Raw genomic sequence first — 17,430 nt, forward strand, 5'->3', positions numbered from 1 at the left:
ACTGACACTAACATGTATCAAAGTCTGTGACACTAACATTAACTGCAATAAGTGTACGTACCTACCATACCTAACGATTTCCTGCAGTATGTGCATTTATACATTTAGAACATTTAGCATCATGTTTGACTTAAATTAAAGGGTTTTTTAAAATTAAGCTTTGCGTTTTTTGTCTGTTTCAGTTGACATACTTCAGCAATGGCCAGGTTATGATAACAGACGAAGGTCTTCTGACAGCTATGGGAGGTCAGCAGATTGTAGACAAAGACAGTCTGTTTATAACTCCAACGGCTATGGGGGACTCAATACTCAAACCTGTGTAAGTTGTGGGAAATATTCAATCAGTATTTTAAAGTCTAGGCTAGTGTAAAATTACATTAATCTATTCAAAGTCTACTATTAATTTAGGCTACTAAAATAATTGGTAGAAAGCTCCGTCACTTCCAAACAGTAGTTTTTAACATCTTTGTTTCTGATTCTGTCTCGTCTCTTTTGAATTGATATTCTCAGAAATTTAATTTCTGAATCCTTTATTGGACTATTTTATTTAATGTGTATATTTCTAGGCAATATGACAAATTGGTAAAAATTATGTGTTAAAAACATAATATTAAAGTTTTTTTAGTTTCTAAAAGGTGTTGTCAATCAAATATAGGCTTATAAAATAAAATGTTGTTTTAACGAAAACATGACAGAAAATGGAATTTAATGACAGATTCGTTGACGGTTTTGTTAATGTTGTTGTATTGGTGTTCCAGTGGCAAAGAAAATCTAACTCTGACTACCAACGGGTTGAACACTCTGGATTTGTCTTGTCTGACTACCACTGAAGATCTTCTACTGGAGCCTCAAGTACAGATGGAAGCAGAGCCTACAGAACATATCTGGATCCAGCAAGAACAACAAGATCAACAACTGGATCAGCAACAACTGCTGATACAGCAGAATCAGCAACAATCACTATTGCTGCAGCATCAACAATTGCAGCAACAACAGTTGCAGCAACAAATAATACAAATTAGGCAACAACAACAACAACAAGAAGAAGAACAACAACAACAACCATCAACGTCTGCCACTGTCACACAGAAGGCTAAGGATAGCGCCGTCCAGAATAAGGAATCTAACAAAGATATTCCTCCTCCTTTGAGAAAGGTGAGTAACACATAATGTTTTTGTTATATTTGGAAATAGTTTCAAAAGGGTAATGAGAAAAGGATTTATTTGTTATGTTAGCATCCGGATTATTGTAAGTTGTATATGTGAATTGGTGTTAACAGTTTTGATGTAATCCAAAATGTTTCTAATGCTGCAACTTAGTTTTGACTTTGAATGTTGTCTTCAGACGTTCAAGGATGTCATGATAACTTGACACACAAACATCCTTTAACTTTAGTTGAATTTGCAGCATTAGTTGCAGTAGGCTACTAGAAACATTTTGGATTACATCAAAGCAGGTATTCACACCAAATCATAAAAGGATACAAGCTAAAATGGTTTAAATTACCTTTCTCCGTCAACTATTCCTTTGTTCGTAGTACACTTATAGTCTAGAACCACTGCACTAGTGTTGAATCAAGTGTGAAGAAAACATCTCAATCCATCTAAATTGGGTCAACCATTTAGTAAAACACAACACAAACTCAGAACGAAAATACATTGAACTAGGGCTAATGTTTCATTACATTAGCTCTAAGACCAAAGTCGGAGAAGAAGAAATATCAAATGTCTATGCACTTTATTAATCATTTATTTTTGTTGGGTGTGTTCACTTATTAATTCACCCATAAATTATCATGCAATGTACTATTTACAGGGCCCTTTCAAATGTGAAATCTGCTTCAAGGAGTTTCCGCAGTATTCAAAATACAGGAAACACTCGCAACTTCATCTGGACGACAAACCACACAAATGTTCCGACTGTCCTGCGTCTTTCAACATTTCCGTGAGCTACTTAAGTTTTCGATTACTCGTAGATAGTTTGATCATTTCTCAAACTTATTTGAATCCTATACAAATATTTTATAAAGATTCTATTTCCTACTTTCTGCTAATCAACCTTTTGACTGATACAACATTTAAATGTTTTTTTAGTGTGTTTGTAATGATTAACTTTCTATCTTACGTTTCAATTGTATGATTAGAAATAATTTGTTTATTGTTTTAGTTCTTTACATGATATTAATTATTTGTTTTCAGACGAACCTCATTTTACATAAAGCGATTCACAATCTTGACCGACTAGAGTGTCCAGAGTGCCTTAAAAGGTTAGTTTATTTGTAGTGGTCACGATCACAAAACCTCTCTTACCTGAATAATAAAGCCTGTATTTTACAACATTAACTTAAAAATATATTGATCAAATTGTTTATCATAGGCCAATATGTAATTTTTATGTGCTTATGTTCAATGGTGAGCATCCGAAAGACTGACTTGGGTAAAATTTTGTGATATTCCATAATGTCTAAAAGTCTTCTATGTCTACTTGACATTATGTCTGCATAATATCTGTTAGAATCAGTATTACGAACGTCCACTATCAGTTTGGCAACCTGTTGCACAGTCTCACAATGATTTGCAAGCTAAATTTCTTCAGATTTTGTCATTCTCTTAATCTGATGGACCCATGGAGTCAATATCGTGCACTTTTGTACATCTTTCTGCAAACAAACACCCTTTACTTATGAACCTTCTTCATTCTTTTAGCGTTTTTTTAGGGATGGACGAGATTGGATTTATAGTTCGAGACGAGACGAGACGAGACGAGACTTTTTATTTCTCATAAAATTTCGAGACGAGATCGAGACGGGATTTCCCTTCTCATACACAACGGGAAATGCACGTTCAAAATTTTTACCTGATTTTGTAACATTGTTAGATGACTGTTTAAATACAAAAATAATGATAATAGGCAAGAATATTTACAATCTTTTATTAAAAAACATCAGCATAACATTTTTTTATTAATCACGCCTAACTTATTAAAAATGCCTACGATTAGGAAATATAGTGATATCAGTTAGGATAGAGTTCAACTTATCCTAAAATAAAATAAATCATAAAATAAAAGCAATATTAATTTTTATAAAATAGTTACTTGTTTTTACTTTCTATAGTAATAAAACATTCCTCACACTGCTTACACTTAACAAAACTTCTCAAATGTTATTAAAGTAATATTATTAAAATAATTAAAGTAATATTTACATTTAAAGAATTAATTAAATGAGAATGCCTTCGCAAAGGAAACGCAACTACAACACGCTCCTGTATTGCGGGTATTGCATTGACTTTCTGCAGGCGTTTTTAATTTTTTTTTTATTTTTTTATTCTCGTCTCGATAAAAATCTCGGCCAAAAAGAAATCTCGTCTCGTGTAACGAGATTTAAAATTTCCCGAAAATTTCCCGAAATTTCGAGACTTGACCACCCCTAGTTTTTTCTATACACATCTCCTGATTTGCGATAACTTCAGAATTCTAATCACACAAGACTATTCATACTTGATTTTCCTTTCTATTGTTGATAGATGACTTATGACAAAATCGATATAAAGGTAAAAAACTCCCCCATTTTGTCTGTTTTAAATTACCTTACTTTGACATTGAGAAATCAGGGAATAAGCCGTTCTAGTCGAGTGTGCAGACTTCGGTCCCCGAGGTATCGGGTTCAATTCCCACCAATCTCCAATGAATTTTATCTAAGTGATAATGTCACCACCCTTTCTAGACCTAGCTTAAAATTGTGGAAAACAATTCCGGTCTAGAATCTAAAGGAATTAATGCAGAGATCTCAAATTAAGGAAAACTTTTGTAAGAAAACCATTAGCATTATTCATTTAATTGTTGTAATACAGATAGTGATTTTTGTTGTAATTTATAATTTTATTTTTCTAGAAAACAACTATTTAAGCCTGATAAATTCCAATAATAAGTTAATATGATGGACTAAAAATTTAAAATCTTCAAAATTTGATTGTTTAATTGTTTCTTTGATTTACGTACAACCTTACCTGCTTGGTTCATAATTACATAGTTAACATGTGTTGTTTAATACACTAGATTCAGCCGAGTGGCCAGTTTGAAAGCTCACATCTTCCACCACGAGAAAGAAGAGAGTATGTTTTGTACTGAGTGTGGAGATGAGTTTGGAAACCAGGTAAATCTACCCTAAATGTAAATTTGGTAAACACCTGCTTGTAAATTATGTTAGTTAAATATGTTGTCTAATAAAATGAAATTCAAATTGGTTAAAATTAAAACATAGTGACCATCTTTTTATCCATACAATATGTTCCACAGTAAAAAAGAGGTATTCAACCAGCCTCTAAAAGCCTTAGTCAACTGTAAGTTACCTTTTGAGAAGTCAGAGGCATTTAACTAAACACCCTCGCACAATATACTAGATGATTGATCAGATTTGGTTGTCAATGTGCAATATTTGGATATAGATTTGGTTGGATGTAGCAATATTAAATTATCTTCTAGTGTTGTGTGCATCTATATTCTGAGGACCGAAATACATTTTCTCATAACCTAAATAAAACCTACTTATTCTTAAGATTTTCACATCATTAATGCTGAGGAAATATGTTGGTTGTATACAGCCTAATTTCATAGATAAGAGTTTGTTTCCTAGACTATGTCTACAGTCTTGAAATTTGGCTGTTCTCATTTTCAGCTAGCTTACCTGAAAATATTTAAATATTAGAGTCTAGGGGCTAATAGATACATAATAGAGAAGATAGATAGATAATAGATATTCCGTCTAATCGGTCAAAGAGGAAAGTTAAGGTTGGAAGAGAAAACAAATTTCCCTTCAACATACTCTCTGAAGAAGTCCTACTCCAGTCTATACCTTTTCAAATAATGAGCTTTGTCACTTATTAGATTTTTTTACCAATAAAATGAAGGTTTGACTACCTCCTCTAATGTGATCATACGAAGGTCACAGATAATTTTGTGAGGTAATCTGATCCTTGTGTACCTGAGCCTGATACAATATGAGTTGTGCTGCAGATTCAGCTAGATAAACACATGAAAAGCCATGATGACGAGTGGGTGAAGCCTCCGGCCAGAGTCTATCAGTGTCCGAACTGTGACAAGAAATACTCCAAGGCCTCGGTGCTACGACAACACATCAAGGACCACTTCAAGGTAAATATTCTCCCGACGACACATAATGCTCCCGCAGTAAACAATTTTCCCGCAGCAAATATTGTTCCCACCGCAAATGTAGGTACACCTTTGTTTATTGAAAAGTCTTCCACTTCATAACTAGCCTATTAATATAACTTCAGTAAACCTCTCCTAACCTAAATAATGGGGGAAAGATTTTTTTCAGATAGGGCTCTGCAGGTCTTTTACATTATTAAGTCAGACCGAGCCGACCGTTGGCCAAAAGCTCAGTTCGAACCAGAAATAATTTAAAGAAGCTCGGGTTGGTTAACTCATGTTAGAGATTCAGTATGTAAGCTGATGGATTTATGACAGTAGAAAGCTTCCGTGAAGATTGTGTGATTGAAAATTTACTGTTTCATTGCGTTTGCAAGGGATTTTCAGCAGACGATGATGATGTCCCCACGACCGTTGAAGATGTCCATTTCTCCACGATCGCAATGACACTCATGATTTTGTCACAGCCAAGGGTGATATTCTAGATTTTTCTACAACCACAGGAGACGTTCACTGTGGACTTTTAAGCTAATGCCTTTGTTTTTGCCTAAAGCAAAGACAGGAAAACATGTTCATTTGATAATAAAAATAATAATATATTTTATCTGTTAAAATAAGTAAACATTACAGAATTTATGGTACAATAGAGGTAAATATTATTTATGAACCAGGTAAAGGCTGCACTAAGTGCCAATAGCTACAACCGAGCGCTGCGCAGAGGACGGTTGCTGCACTCATGTGTCGAGTGTGGCAAAAGTTTCCAGAAACCCAGTCAGCTGATTCGACACAACAGGATCCATACTGGAGAAAAACCTTTCAAGGTATAGCATGCTAAGTTTGATCTAGTTTATTTATTTATTTTTTGTTTAGAAGACCTTTTAGGTATAGCTGCTACAATTAAGGTATGATTCCTTCCTCAAAGAAGACCAAAACACTCCTCACAGTCACAGTATCACTTTAATTATTGTGGTAACACCCTTCCTGGCATTAAATCAAGAAAAAAATTTAATAATCTTGAAAGAGGTGTGTCCTCAGATTTAGTGTGATTATATTCATAATATATTTCACGTCTGGGACCTAAAGTGACTCTCTTTGACATGAGCTTAAGTTAAACAACACTTCCGAACACACTCAGCACTTACCAAGCAACTACACTAAAATATTTTGAAATAAATTTGGTTTTAAAAATTCTAGAGTTAACTGTAAACACACTGCAATTGGTCAACAAACAATCAAACGTGCAAAACTACAACTATCAGTCTCTTAGCCTAAGAAGGAATTAAATAAATAGCCTTGAAGGAAACACTCAAGTATCATTTAATTAATTTAAATTGATATATTATTTAAAATGAATTTACTTGTTTAAAAAGTATTGGATTGTTTTCTGCTTTATAGAGCGAAAGGATTGGGTTCATGTTGATGCTGGCCATTTTTGATTCCGTCGATGAAACTTCCAGAGGTATATTGGAGGAATACATTGTGTCGTTTATCCAGGATCATGTGTGCTGAACTGTAAAAAGGTAGATAGAATTACTGGTACTGCCTTGGGTTTCCTTTGTTCCTCAAATGGACTTTCTCCTTTTTGAGACTCGGTACTGTAATGTACTTACTCACTAGCTTATGTACAGAAGCATACAAATTTTTGTCCCCTTAATGTTTGTGGTTTTTGTAAACTTTGACGTGAAAATTTCAACAAGTTTTGTGCGACCTGATAATGCGTAATCCTTTCAAGGAATAGAGGAATCACAAGGAGCTACCGGGTATTCTCTACCTTTTTACAGCATAGGACTACAATAGTATATTACGTTACTAGTCCTGAAAGTAAGTGTTTACCGGACGAGTGTGGTCGTTCCCGTGCGAGACGAAGTCGAGTACGGGATTACCATATGAGTCCGGTAAACACATTTTGGACGAGTTACGTACGATCGTTTACGCCATACTACTTAAGCCGTACAAATCCTTATATATTTCCACCAACTAAAGGACTAAAAATCACTAGTCATAAAGAGGTTATGTTTTTGTTTATAACAAATCATTGCCACGCAAATACAGTATAATCAGCTGATTGGTGTCCGGTAAAACTCATTGCAGAACAGTATCATGCAATGAAACCCCATTTGTATAAGCTGGCGGCAAACAGCTGTTTTCTGGACTAAATCCTTGCGTGGGAAGTTCGTCAAAATAATGTAGTGTGGCGTAAAGATTAAATCGTGTTGATTATGGAGGGGAAACTTAATAATCTTTTTGCAATCTACTTTTTTATTCTAAGCAGGTTAAAATTTTAGTAAATCATTAATTGTTTTTGTTTTGTCTTGCAGTGTGATGTGTGCCCAAGATCCTTCAACCAGAAGGGGTCTCTTCTGATACACATGATGTCCAAACACAAAGGAATGAGACCCTACCAATGTCAGTTTTGTAGTGCGGCTTTCAGCCAGAAAGGTAAGCTGTCATTTTGACTCTTTCCCATTCAGGTAAGTTTGCTATCTTCACAAAAATTGAACCATACTATCTTTACTCTGAAATCTGTAATAGTATACATTTCAATCAAAGGCTTCTTTAAAAAATATTTATTCAAATTTGTAGTCACTAGGTTTATAAAACAGAACATGTATGATTGCAGGTAACTTACGAGCGCATGTGGTCAGGCTGCACTCGATTCCCAATACGCAAGAGACGGTGTACCAGTGCTCTGAGTGTTCTTGTGTGTTCCGTAAACTCGGCAGTCTAAACGCTCATGTTAACAGAATGCACACTCCCTCCGTACCTCTGGTACGTTAAAACTCTCGTCCATGTTACCACTGTATATTTGTGTTTACAAACGTTGGTTAATAGTTCTCTTAACCTGAATGGGAAAGAGTCAAAATTGGCACAATAGACATAAAACATTATCTACACAAACATTAGAATATTTCACAAGCAGTTTCAACTAAGAAAGAGAGTTTTTTAGGCCTAGTTATTGTGATTTTCAAGGCCTAAAAACACCCTCTTTAGTTGAAAACGCTAGTGAAATATTCTAATTTTGTGTGTATATAATGTAAAGTTTTGTGAATTTTGCCAGTTTGGACTCTTTCCCATTCAGGTAAGTCTGCTATCCTCACTAAAAATCTTATTATAAGATTAGAGAAAGTTCTACTGCGATATTTATTTTCATTAGAAGAAGATGAAATACACTTCATTTGATGGATAAGTTGTCCACAATGAGTAGCTTAAAGCTTACCAGCCATTTTAAAAACAAAGACGTTACACACAAGACAAGTAACACTTAAAAACTGCAGGGGTTTAGATAAACCTTTTAATCTTTGTAGCACTTGAAATTACTATAAGAGAAAGTGCTCAGAGCGCATTAGGGTCTTGGGTAACAATAAAACTTCTATGGTGCTAAATAGAGTCCACAGTGAATGTCGCACAACTGCTTTATCAAAAATAATTATTACCGTACCTAATGGATCATAGAATGTACAGTAGAACTCCAACAACAGAAAAGTAAGATGTAGAGGAAACATTCAATGGTACAACACTGAAGTAGTGTCTAGCGCTAGAGCTGGTGTCTAGGGCAGTGACCATCTCTGCCCCCTTTGCACTCATGTACTACAACGCTCATGTTAGAGGAACACCCTGTGCCCTTTGCGATAGGGATTTCCGCACAGTAACCGCCATTCAGGCTCTTCCTTGCTCATCTCAAGTATATTTCCGCCCCAGCATTCCAGAGCTGAAAGCGCACGGACGTCCCATAAGTTGTATCCTCTGTACCTTACTTCTCTTTGCTCCAACTAACTGGATCGATTGAAACCGGACTCCGTCTGGAAAATCATTAATCTGGATAACTAAATTTTTTAAGAAAAATATTTATTTAAAGTACACAAAAATTAGTTTTGTTTGAACCAAATTTGATCATTCACATTAGGAAAAGAAATTTCAATAAAAAAAAAACATAATTTTAACAAAACCGCAAACATTATTTTTTTCTGACTTCTGAAAAAAAATCTTCTGTAGGTTAATCATATGCACTCAAATTATCAAATCTTACCAGAGGTAAGCTACTAGGTTTATTAATGCTTTTAAAGTTTTGTGTCAAATTTTCAGGCTGAAAAGAGATTACTTGATCTCCCTCAGTCCAAATCCAGCACGGATCAGGCAACACATGGCACCAAAGACACTTCAGATAAGGGTGAGATTTTTAGTGATAATTTTAGTGTGGCCTGTGCAAATAATATTTTCTATTATTTCAAATAAATTGTTACATTTAAAAATAAATGTTAATAAGTCATGTTTATTTCAAATGTAACATTCTAGGTTAACTAGGCGATCCTCTAAACTAGGTTAGGTTTGGAGTTTGATTAGGTTGTGATTATCATTTAGCAATCAACACGCTAATTATTTAGCATGTAGATACTGTGGAACCTCGATAACAAGACCCTTGATAGCAAGGGTAATTTTCAAATACCTTTGCATTTACATTAGCCTCTGCTTTTGCAAACCTCTTAAACAAGTCAACCTCAATTACAACTCGTAAGTCTTATTCTATGATTCCCATCGACTTGATAAAGAGATTCTACTGTAACTTTATTAGATGTATATATAATTTATAACTGATACTAGGTAAACTTTGTTTGACAATAGTAGAAGTTATCAAAACTAATGTGTTGTCAATAGATTAAGCGTTGATTTGTTTTTTAAGAACGTCTTCCAAATAGAAAAACTCTTTTGTGAAATTTTCTGGTTTTCATCCACCTTTGTTATTGTCCGGTGATATCCAGGACTCGTTTATACAGTTAGACACACACACTTGCAATTGCCCAAGATATTAAGTCCGACGTTTTTCGGGTTCCTAACAATATTGTTTCAAAATGTTTCATTACATCAATAAAATTAATTTTTATTTCGTTTTACAGAGAACGATGCTCAAGAGGAGAAGGATGGAATTAGTCATCAAGTGATCACCATCTATAATAAACTGGATGATGGGAGAGTCGAGTATGTAATTATAGTAATATTTTCATTGTTAAGTTTCATCATTAACACATAACTGTTATTTCAAGTTAATTAGTATTTTGTGTTGGATTTGAATAGGTTTACAAAATTGTGAGAAAAAAAAGATTCTTCGGGTCTCTTGGAATTTTCAAGTTTGATGGCCAACAGTTGGCTCAAGCACAGAAAAGTAAAATACAGAGTATAAAAGCTTATGGGACAACGTTGCGCTTTTAGTTCTGGAATGGTGAGGTGGAAATATACTTGTTCCGAGCAAGGAAGAGCCTGAATGGTGATTGTTTACAACAGCAGTTGTAGCTCACAGGGTCTTCCTACAGCATGAGCGCTGTAGCACGTGATGGCGAGGGTGGAAAGGAGAGCAGAGGAGGACAATGAATCAAATTTAATTTGCTCCAGACACCAGCGATTGGTGCACACCACTTAAGTGTACCATTGAGTGTTTCCTCTGAATCTTATTTGTCTGTGGCTCGAGATAGCGATTTAAGATATCCTACACTACTGTGTTATCAGGATGTTTGGTTTCCTATTATGACAGTAAGGAATCTCTCAATTACAGAGTGTTTTGCCAACAAAACTTTAAACTACTGCTTGTTGCCAAATTGGCCTGCCCTCTGCTTGGACTCTAAAATACCAAGTGTACCAAAATGCATTGTAAAACTTCAAAATATTAAGAGATTCTCTAAGGACTGAGCTTTTATGTTGAATTATCGAAAGTTTCAATATATTAGGTGTTTGAAGTACCGAGAGTAGACTGTATTTTCTTAATCAAAAAACCATCTGTACAGATTGCGCATTGCGAGAGATGTTTATAATTTCACCGTGACTGCTCACAATTGATATGCCGTCACTAATAATTATGTTGGTTTTTCAAATTTAATAAAGTTAACTCTTTGGTTTGTTATTATTTCAGGCACACAACAATCAAACAGAGAAAGGTCGGGTCCATTAAGTGGCATCAGTGTACTTTCTGCGGTAAAGAGTTCAAGAAACCCTCGGATCTGGTTAGACACACTCGTATACACACTCAGGAGAAACCATTCAAGGTGAGTTTTAGTGAAATATAACCCAGAGTGAGGCGAAACCAGCCGATTGCACTAATAGGCGTATTTCTTTAGTCTATTGTGTTAGTTATGGGGTGTACAGGTGGCTGGTAGCATGGTCAGTAAGTCATATTTATAGCTCTACTATCTTTCTGCAGTTTTTTAAATTGTAAAAAATACACAAATAAGTTTTTTTTCTTTTTAAAGTCCCACCTTCACATTCTAGGACGCTAGGTTCTAGCTCAGAACTGTTTTACACATTACTTCAGGTTAGTCCTAAAGTTGGTGAGTGACTCAGTCGGTAGCGTCACGGACTTCGGGCCTAAGGCAGCAATGGCCACTGCCGCAGCTTGTTATTATTACAGATCACCTTTGTACTGTACATGCTCCCCTTGCTTTGCTGGATACGTCCCACACACAGGCCCATAGCCTATGTGGATGGGCAAATGCAAGGTTAAAAGAAGCCGCCAACCTCTAACGAAAAAGGTTGCACATTATCACATGTATGATATCGATTGGTGGTATTTGTAGAGGCGTTAGTGTAATAGCCTAGTAAATACAACTATTATTATAATTAGAATAGGCAAACTTTTAAAAATCACAAAAGTGATAAGAAAAATATAATATAGGTACTCCTTTCATTTGATTAGTCATCTTAATCAAGTGAACTTATAAGAACAGTGAAGTAACTTATAACATTATTTACACACTTTTAGCCTCACCACGTTCCCACTATTACGACCCTGAGTAAAGTTATCCTTAAAGACTCTGTTCCCATTTATTTACTTCTGAGTGTTGTTTGGGTTGTAGGCCTAAGTAGCCTATCCTATACTTACATCAAAATAATAAAAAAAAACTTTAACTAACCAAAGTGATTGCTATATTTTTATATTCCTACCAATAATATTTTCTAAGCAAAGGCAACATGTAAAATATGAATCTAAAACTATTACTATTGCTCAACTATTACCAATATTGTTTCAGTGTAAGATCTGCAACCGAGGGTTCACAGTTCGATCCACACTAGTCAACCACTTGAGGATACATCACGACGGGAAAGAACATAGGTGTGACTCCTGCGATCAGGCGTTCACTACTCCTAGCGACCTCAAAGCACATAAAAAGTAAGCAGCTAGTAAACATTGACTTATGGATTGAAGTAGACATCCGTATGGACCAGCTGTAGCATATTTTTATTGAAAAAAAACTATGTCTAAAGTAAAAAAAATGTTAAGGAAAAATGTATATAGCCTGAGAGATATAGTATGACCGGTCGCATTAAAAAATAAGTTTGACTGACGGAGGGTTGAAAAAAGTACCAATTTGCCCAATTGCACAAATAACTACTTTTCTTATTTAATTGAAAACTGCATAGGTTTTACTAATTGATATTGATTCATTTGTTTCTTTTGTGGTAAATAAAAAATATGCTTATATCTGGTGTCATAATTGTCAATCAAATCTCTCTCTAAAGGATGTTTATTTTTAATCCAATAAGTTTGAATTGGCAAGGCAATATCACAATTTCCCTTTTTCAAAAGTAATCCCTACAGCTTTGAGATCCATTACTTATTTTTTAGGGCAGAACATGGCAAGAGTGCGGACGACGCTCAAGAAGCACAAGCAGTGCGGGTGGTAGAGGCTAGTGCAGACGACACGCCACAGCAAGAGCCAGCTGATACAGCAGTCAGCGTAGAGCAGTCTGAAACTATGATCCCAGCTGTATATCAGAGACCACTGGTCATCACTGATCAAGGTGGGTGCAAGATCTCCAATACAGAGACAAGTGTCCCTGAAACATTTCATGGTATATTCTTTGCTTAATAGCTGAACTTAACCCTTTGCTGTTAAGTTGGGATTTAAAACACTATAGACGACTCGTCTTTTTAGGGCAACATAGTAAATATGAGGTATTTCTATAAATCTAGGTCTCCGTTAAGATCCCGTTGCAGCAAAGAAAGCTAGTTTAAACCTGAAACCAAAATCATTACCTTCACTTTATTTACTACTATTTTAACCGGTTCCCAAAGGGATGATTATACCGGTTGTAGAATTGGACAGTTAGTCTTGTCATAGTTTTAAAAAACGTTGGGAAAGAAATCTGACGTTTATGTCAAAATGAATTACACCGTTAACGTAAATATTAAATAATAACAGAAACAAAACACGAGAGATGACACCTGGAACTGAACTCTAGGCTCAAGAGGAGAATCTTGATGACGGCGTCCGTGCTACGGGACTTATAGTTTGACGATGTAAAAAGGTAGTGGGGGAGGATTTTGGAGGGTTAAATGAGGTTAAGTTGGTTTATGTGATAGACACAAGTTAGGTACAATAACTTCTGTGACTGTCGACTGGCGAAAACACATAATTCTTTTAAAATACCAGCGTGATCACGGGTGACGGTGATGATGTCTTTACGATTACAGGTGGTGTTCAAGATTATGCCACGATCGCAGGAGATGATGATGTCTTAACATTTGCGGGAGATCTATTGATTGCATTATTTTTTACTGTTACATAAAAATATTTTTGAACGTCTAGGTCTGATGCAGATAGTATCATTAAGAGAATTTCGGTCGTCATCCTCTGGAGACAGGCCGCACCAGTGTATGATCTGTGGTCAGAGCTACCGCAAGAGTAACCATCTCAAGGTGCATTTGCGGACACATTCTGGCGAACGTCCTTACGTCTGCAACCTCTGTAACAGGTAGTCTATACGCTTAGATTCTATCTGAAAACGGTGATATCCATAGTTGTTAACTGTGGCCACCAAAGAAAAAGAGGGAAAACATAATGTGTATTTAAACTAAAACATAACTTATATTTCTACTCATTCTTCACCACCAAAGCAAGTTCATTCCTAAAGACTATTTCAACAGTTCCCTATTATAACTTTTGACTTATGATAATTTTGACCACAGTATACTCCCGATTAACCAAAGTTATTGGGACTGAGACTATCTCGGTTACTGAGAATCTCAGATAACATGGAGGTCTCTTAGATTTTGAGGTTAGGGGCTTTGGGAAGTCAAAGACTTGTAACGTATAACAATGCATAGTTAATACTAAATGGTAAATAATTGGTAATTTCATGGAAATTGTGTTTAAATAAAGCTAGCTGAGCTCTATTGATTTTCCTTAAATTCCTAACCAGCCACTTTCCAAATATATGTATTTCAATCAAATAATGGTTGACAGATCGTTCACGTCTGCGGGTGTGCTGAAGGGTCACATGCGGACGCACACGATGCTCAAGACACACCGTTGTGGGACGTGTGGCAAGTACTTGAGTACTAAGGGCTCTCTTCAACGACACTTAGAGACGCACACACTCGGACACCCGTACATGTGTCCTTACTGCAATAGAACGTACAAGACACACAGCGCCTGTAGGAAACACATCAAGACTCACAAACTCGTATTGACTGTGAGTAAACCCTTGAAATAACCCTTAAAATATTAGACTCTTTAAACTAGGTGTACAATGCAGTTGTCTGCTTGTAATATTGAACAGAGCTAGCATATTAAAATACTTTTCCAAAGTCAATGCTTCATCTGGTTCATATAAATGAGAAATCTACTTGCAGTTTCCAATAGTGCATTAGCCTAATTCCGGTGACCCTTGGTTATTCATTTTGTAGTAAATTATGCTCAACGATATTAATCCGATTGTTCTTCCCTTTCGTTCTGTAGGCCTATTTGTAATATAGTTTAGATTATTCATTGACTAACATATGTTATGACTCTTTTGTTTACCTTATTATTGTAACTTGCAAATAATGTCATAGCAACCAATAAACCCATAAAGCCCATGTTAAATTTCAAAAAATTTTAATTCACGTAAAGAAAATCCCTTTTGTCCCTTTTCTACCATTTCAGACTTTTACTTTCCTATAGTTTGTTACTATCTCCATTCATACTTGGCTTAAAATACATACTTTCGTATGTTCGCTATTTCATAAGAAAGTAAAGTATTAAAGTATTTAGTGTGATAAATTTCATGCGTATAGGCTTCAGCGGTTCAGCAGGAGTAATTGTAAAACAAAAGCAGGAGTGCAGTATGAGAGCTTCGCTCACTCCGCTCAATAAATATCTTTGTCTGCAGTTCCTGTTGATTTTGATGTACATGTTTTGGCTGCTATGCCGTTATCCAACACCTTCAACGTTAATAATCCGCTATTGCTTCGTCAAGGAAACAAATTCACAAACATTTAATCAAACACAGTTATGGTTAGGTTAGAGTACATTCAATCTAAAATAAGCCTATCTGTCACAGAACAAAAAATAAAAAAAACTCACAGAGGATTCTTTTTGTTTGGACACGTTGGGGGAGGAGCCATTGTGACTGTAAAAAGAACTTGGAAATACTGTTAAGGGATTATTTATGCTTAGCTGCATCTGTTGGATGAGAAAGCTACGTTCAGTTATGACGGCTCCAGTTTGAGCAAACTTTGACTTACAAAACGCACTGTGTTGCCTTGTAGCCATTATATAAACAAGTCTAGCTCAGTTAAATAAGTAGGCAAGACAAAACATAACATATCAACACAATTTTATAAACTTGTCCTTTCCATTGTTTGAATTTTCAACTCTTTCCATTGTTGACATTAATGGCTATTTAAATATAGACAGGAAAACAACAGCTGTTTGTTATTGCACCATTATTTTTTAATCAGCTGTTTGGTTTCTTCTCTCTCAACAGGAGGTGACGGAGGACGAGGGACAGGAGGGGGAAAGTGAGGCAGTGGTGGATGTGGAGGAGGTAGAACCGGAGACGGGAACAGCATCGCAGGCAGACTTGATAGCAACAGCAATGCCTAACATAGAGGCTCTCGTTGTCAATGATGGCAATATCAGCTCGTCAATCATCATATCTCGAGGTACAATTTAGTAGTTCTTTAAATTTGTGAATAAATAAAACTGTTTTGATAATATTTCTACTCACAACACAACTTTATATTTTATCTGTTGCCAAATTTTTTGTTGTATACTTTGTACTTCGTCTGAGAGCATTGAATTAGATTAGTTACACGGGGAGGCACATAAGTAAAGTTTCAAACTCCATGAAGAGGTGTTATGGGATGGGCCGCTTCAGTATGGGACCCAAAGCGCAAGAGGTTTTAGGTTGATTTGGGTTAAAAAAAATTATTGCCAATGGTCGGGGGCACAAATATCTCTCAGGCCGTTAGCGTGTTACATGAAAATGCAGGCTTGTTTGTGGGACAAAATATAAAAAAAAAATCAGAAATAATTTATTTTCTCAAAAATGCTTTTTTTACCAGATATTTTTCATTTTGTTTTTTATACACAAAAACTTAAATCTTTGTATACATTTAACTGATCTTTGTAAAAACTTCTTTTAGGGATCTATATTATACACAGCATCAAATTTAAAGCACTTTAAAATGACACTTTTATTGTAAAATCTTTTGATAAATAAACTGGTTTGGTTATTTTAGTTTCCTGTGGCCATAGAAAACCTAGACGGTCTTTGGCCTCGTCAACCATGTGCCTCCAGGATCCTCTGTCTTCTCTAGGTCCTTCGCAACCTTGTCAACCCATCGCATTCTTGGTCTTCTCAATGGTCTTCTGCACCCCAAGTACCTCAAAATTAGCTCTTGCTTTACCATCTATTTCTCACCTCAGTGTTGAATGGCAGCCATCTCAACCTTATACTCTTTACAGCTTGTGACATCTAAGCTGGCACTTGGCCGATCGGTACTAGTACCTATTTCAAAAACATTATGTCCCGTCATGCGGGTAGCATCAACTGTCCTCGCGACCCATATGAAGGCGCTCAAGTACATAATACAAGGGTAGTCAACGCCGTGAGGCAGGGGAAATGTTTGCAGTCTGGTCTTTTCCCTACCTCCACCCTCCCGCCTACACTGCCCGCGCTAGGCCAAGTGCCAGCTTAGGTGTCACGAGCTGTACCACTTCCACAATATCTGGTTCCCTGTACAATTCTCTCAACTTTCTAATTTCCCACGAATCTTTGTCTTTTATTGGTCCTAAAATCCTTCTCAATACTTTATTTTCAAAAGTTATAAGTCTTTTTGGTACCTTTTGGTGGAAGATAAAGTCTCTGAACCGTATAGCACTACAGGTTACACAATAGTTTTATACGTTCTTATTTTTGTAATTTCGGAAAGAAGTTAACTTTTGAATAATTTTATTAGGTTCCAATATGATCTTTCTGCTGCCGTGAGTCTTGTTTTGAATTTC

General features: G+C 35.8%; 1 protein-coding gene across 1 annotated transcript in view; it reads left to right on the forward strand.

Annotated features, from left to right (window-relative positions):
• The window catches only part of LOC128994042 (zinc finger protein 236-like), a 37,452-nt gene that overhangs the window by 2,849 nt on the left and 17,173 nt on the right, over window positions 1-17,430 (forward strand). The window contains exons 3-19 of the mRNA XM_054418255.1: window positions 183-319; window positions 759-1,155; window positions 1,817-1,945; window positions 2,200-2,267; window positions 4,061-4,157; window positions 5,018-5,155; window positions 5,845-5,994; window positions 7,492-7,612; window positions 7,794-7,942; window positions 9,257-9,341; window positions 10,066-10,147; window positions 11,073-11,205; window positions 12,187-12,326; window positions 12,783-12,958; window positions 13,747-13,912; window positions 14,404-14,632; window positions 15,908-16,085. Coding sequence (XP_054274230.1) covers window positions 183-319; window positions 759-1,155; window positions 1,817-1,945; window positions 2,200-2,267; window positions 4,061-4,157; window positions 5,018-5,155; window positions 5,845-5,994; window positions 7,492-7,612; window positions 7,794-7,942; window positions 9,257-9,341; window positions 10,066-10,147; window positions 11,073-11,205; window positions 12,187-12,326; window positions 12,783-12,958; window positions 13,747-13,912; window positions 14,404-14,632; window positions 15,908-16,085 — 2,575 coding nt within the window. The remainder of the gene's footprint in view (window positions 1-182; window positions 320-758; window positions 1,156-1,816; window positions 1,946-2,199; window positions 2,268-4,060; window positions 4,158-5,017; window positions 5,156-5,844; window positions 5,995-7,491; window positions 7,613-7,793; window positions 7,943-9,256; window positions 9,342-10,065; window positions 10,148-11,072; window positions 11,206-12,186; window positions 12,327-12,782; window positions 12,959-13,746; window positions 13,913-14,403; window positions 14,633-15,907; window positions 16,086-17,430) is intronic.

The sequence above is a fragment of the Macrosteles quadrilineatus genome, unplaced genomic scaffold, assembly GCF_028750875.1.
Source record: "Macrosteles quadrilineatus isolate MER2022 unplaced genomic scaffold, UCM_ALF_1.0 Scaffold_1__1_contigs__length_201487025, whole genome shotgun sequence".
NCBI classification, from domain to species: Eukaryota; Metazoa; Arthropoda; class Insecta; order Hemiptera; family Cicadellidae; genus Macrosteles; species Macrosteles quadrilineatus.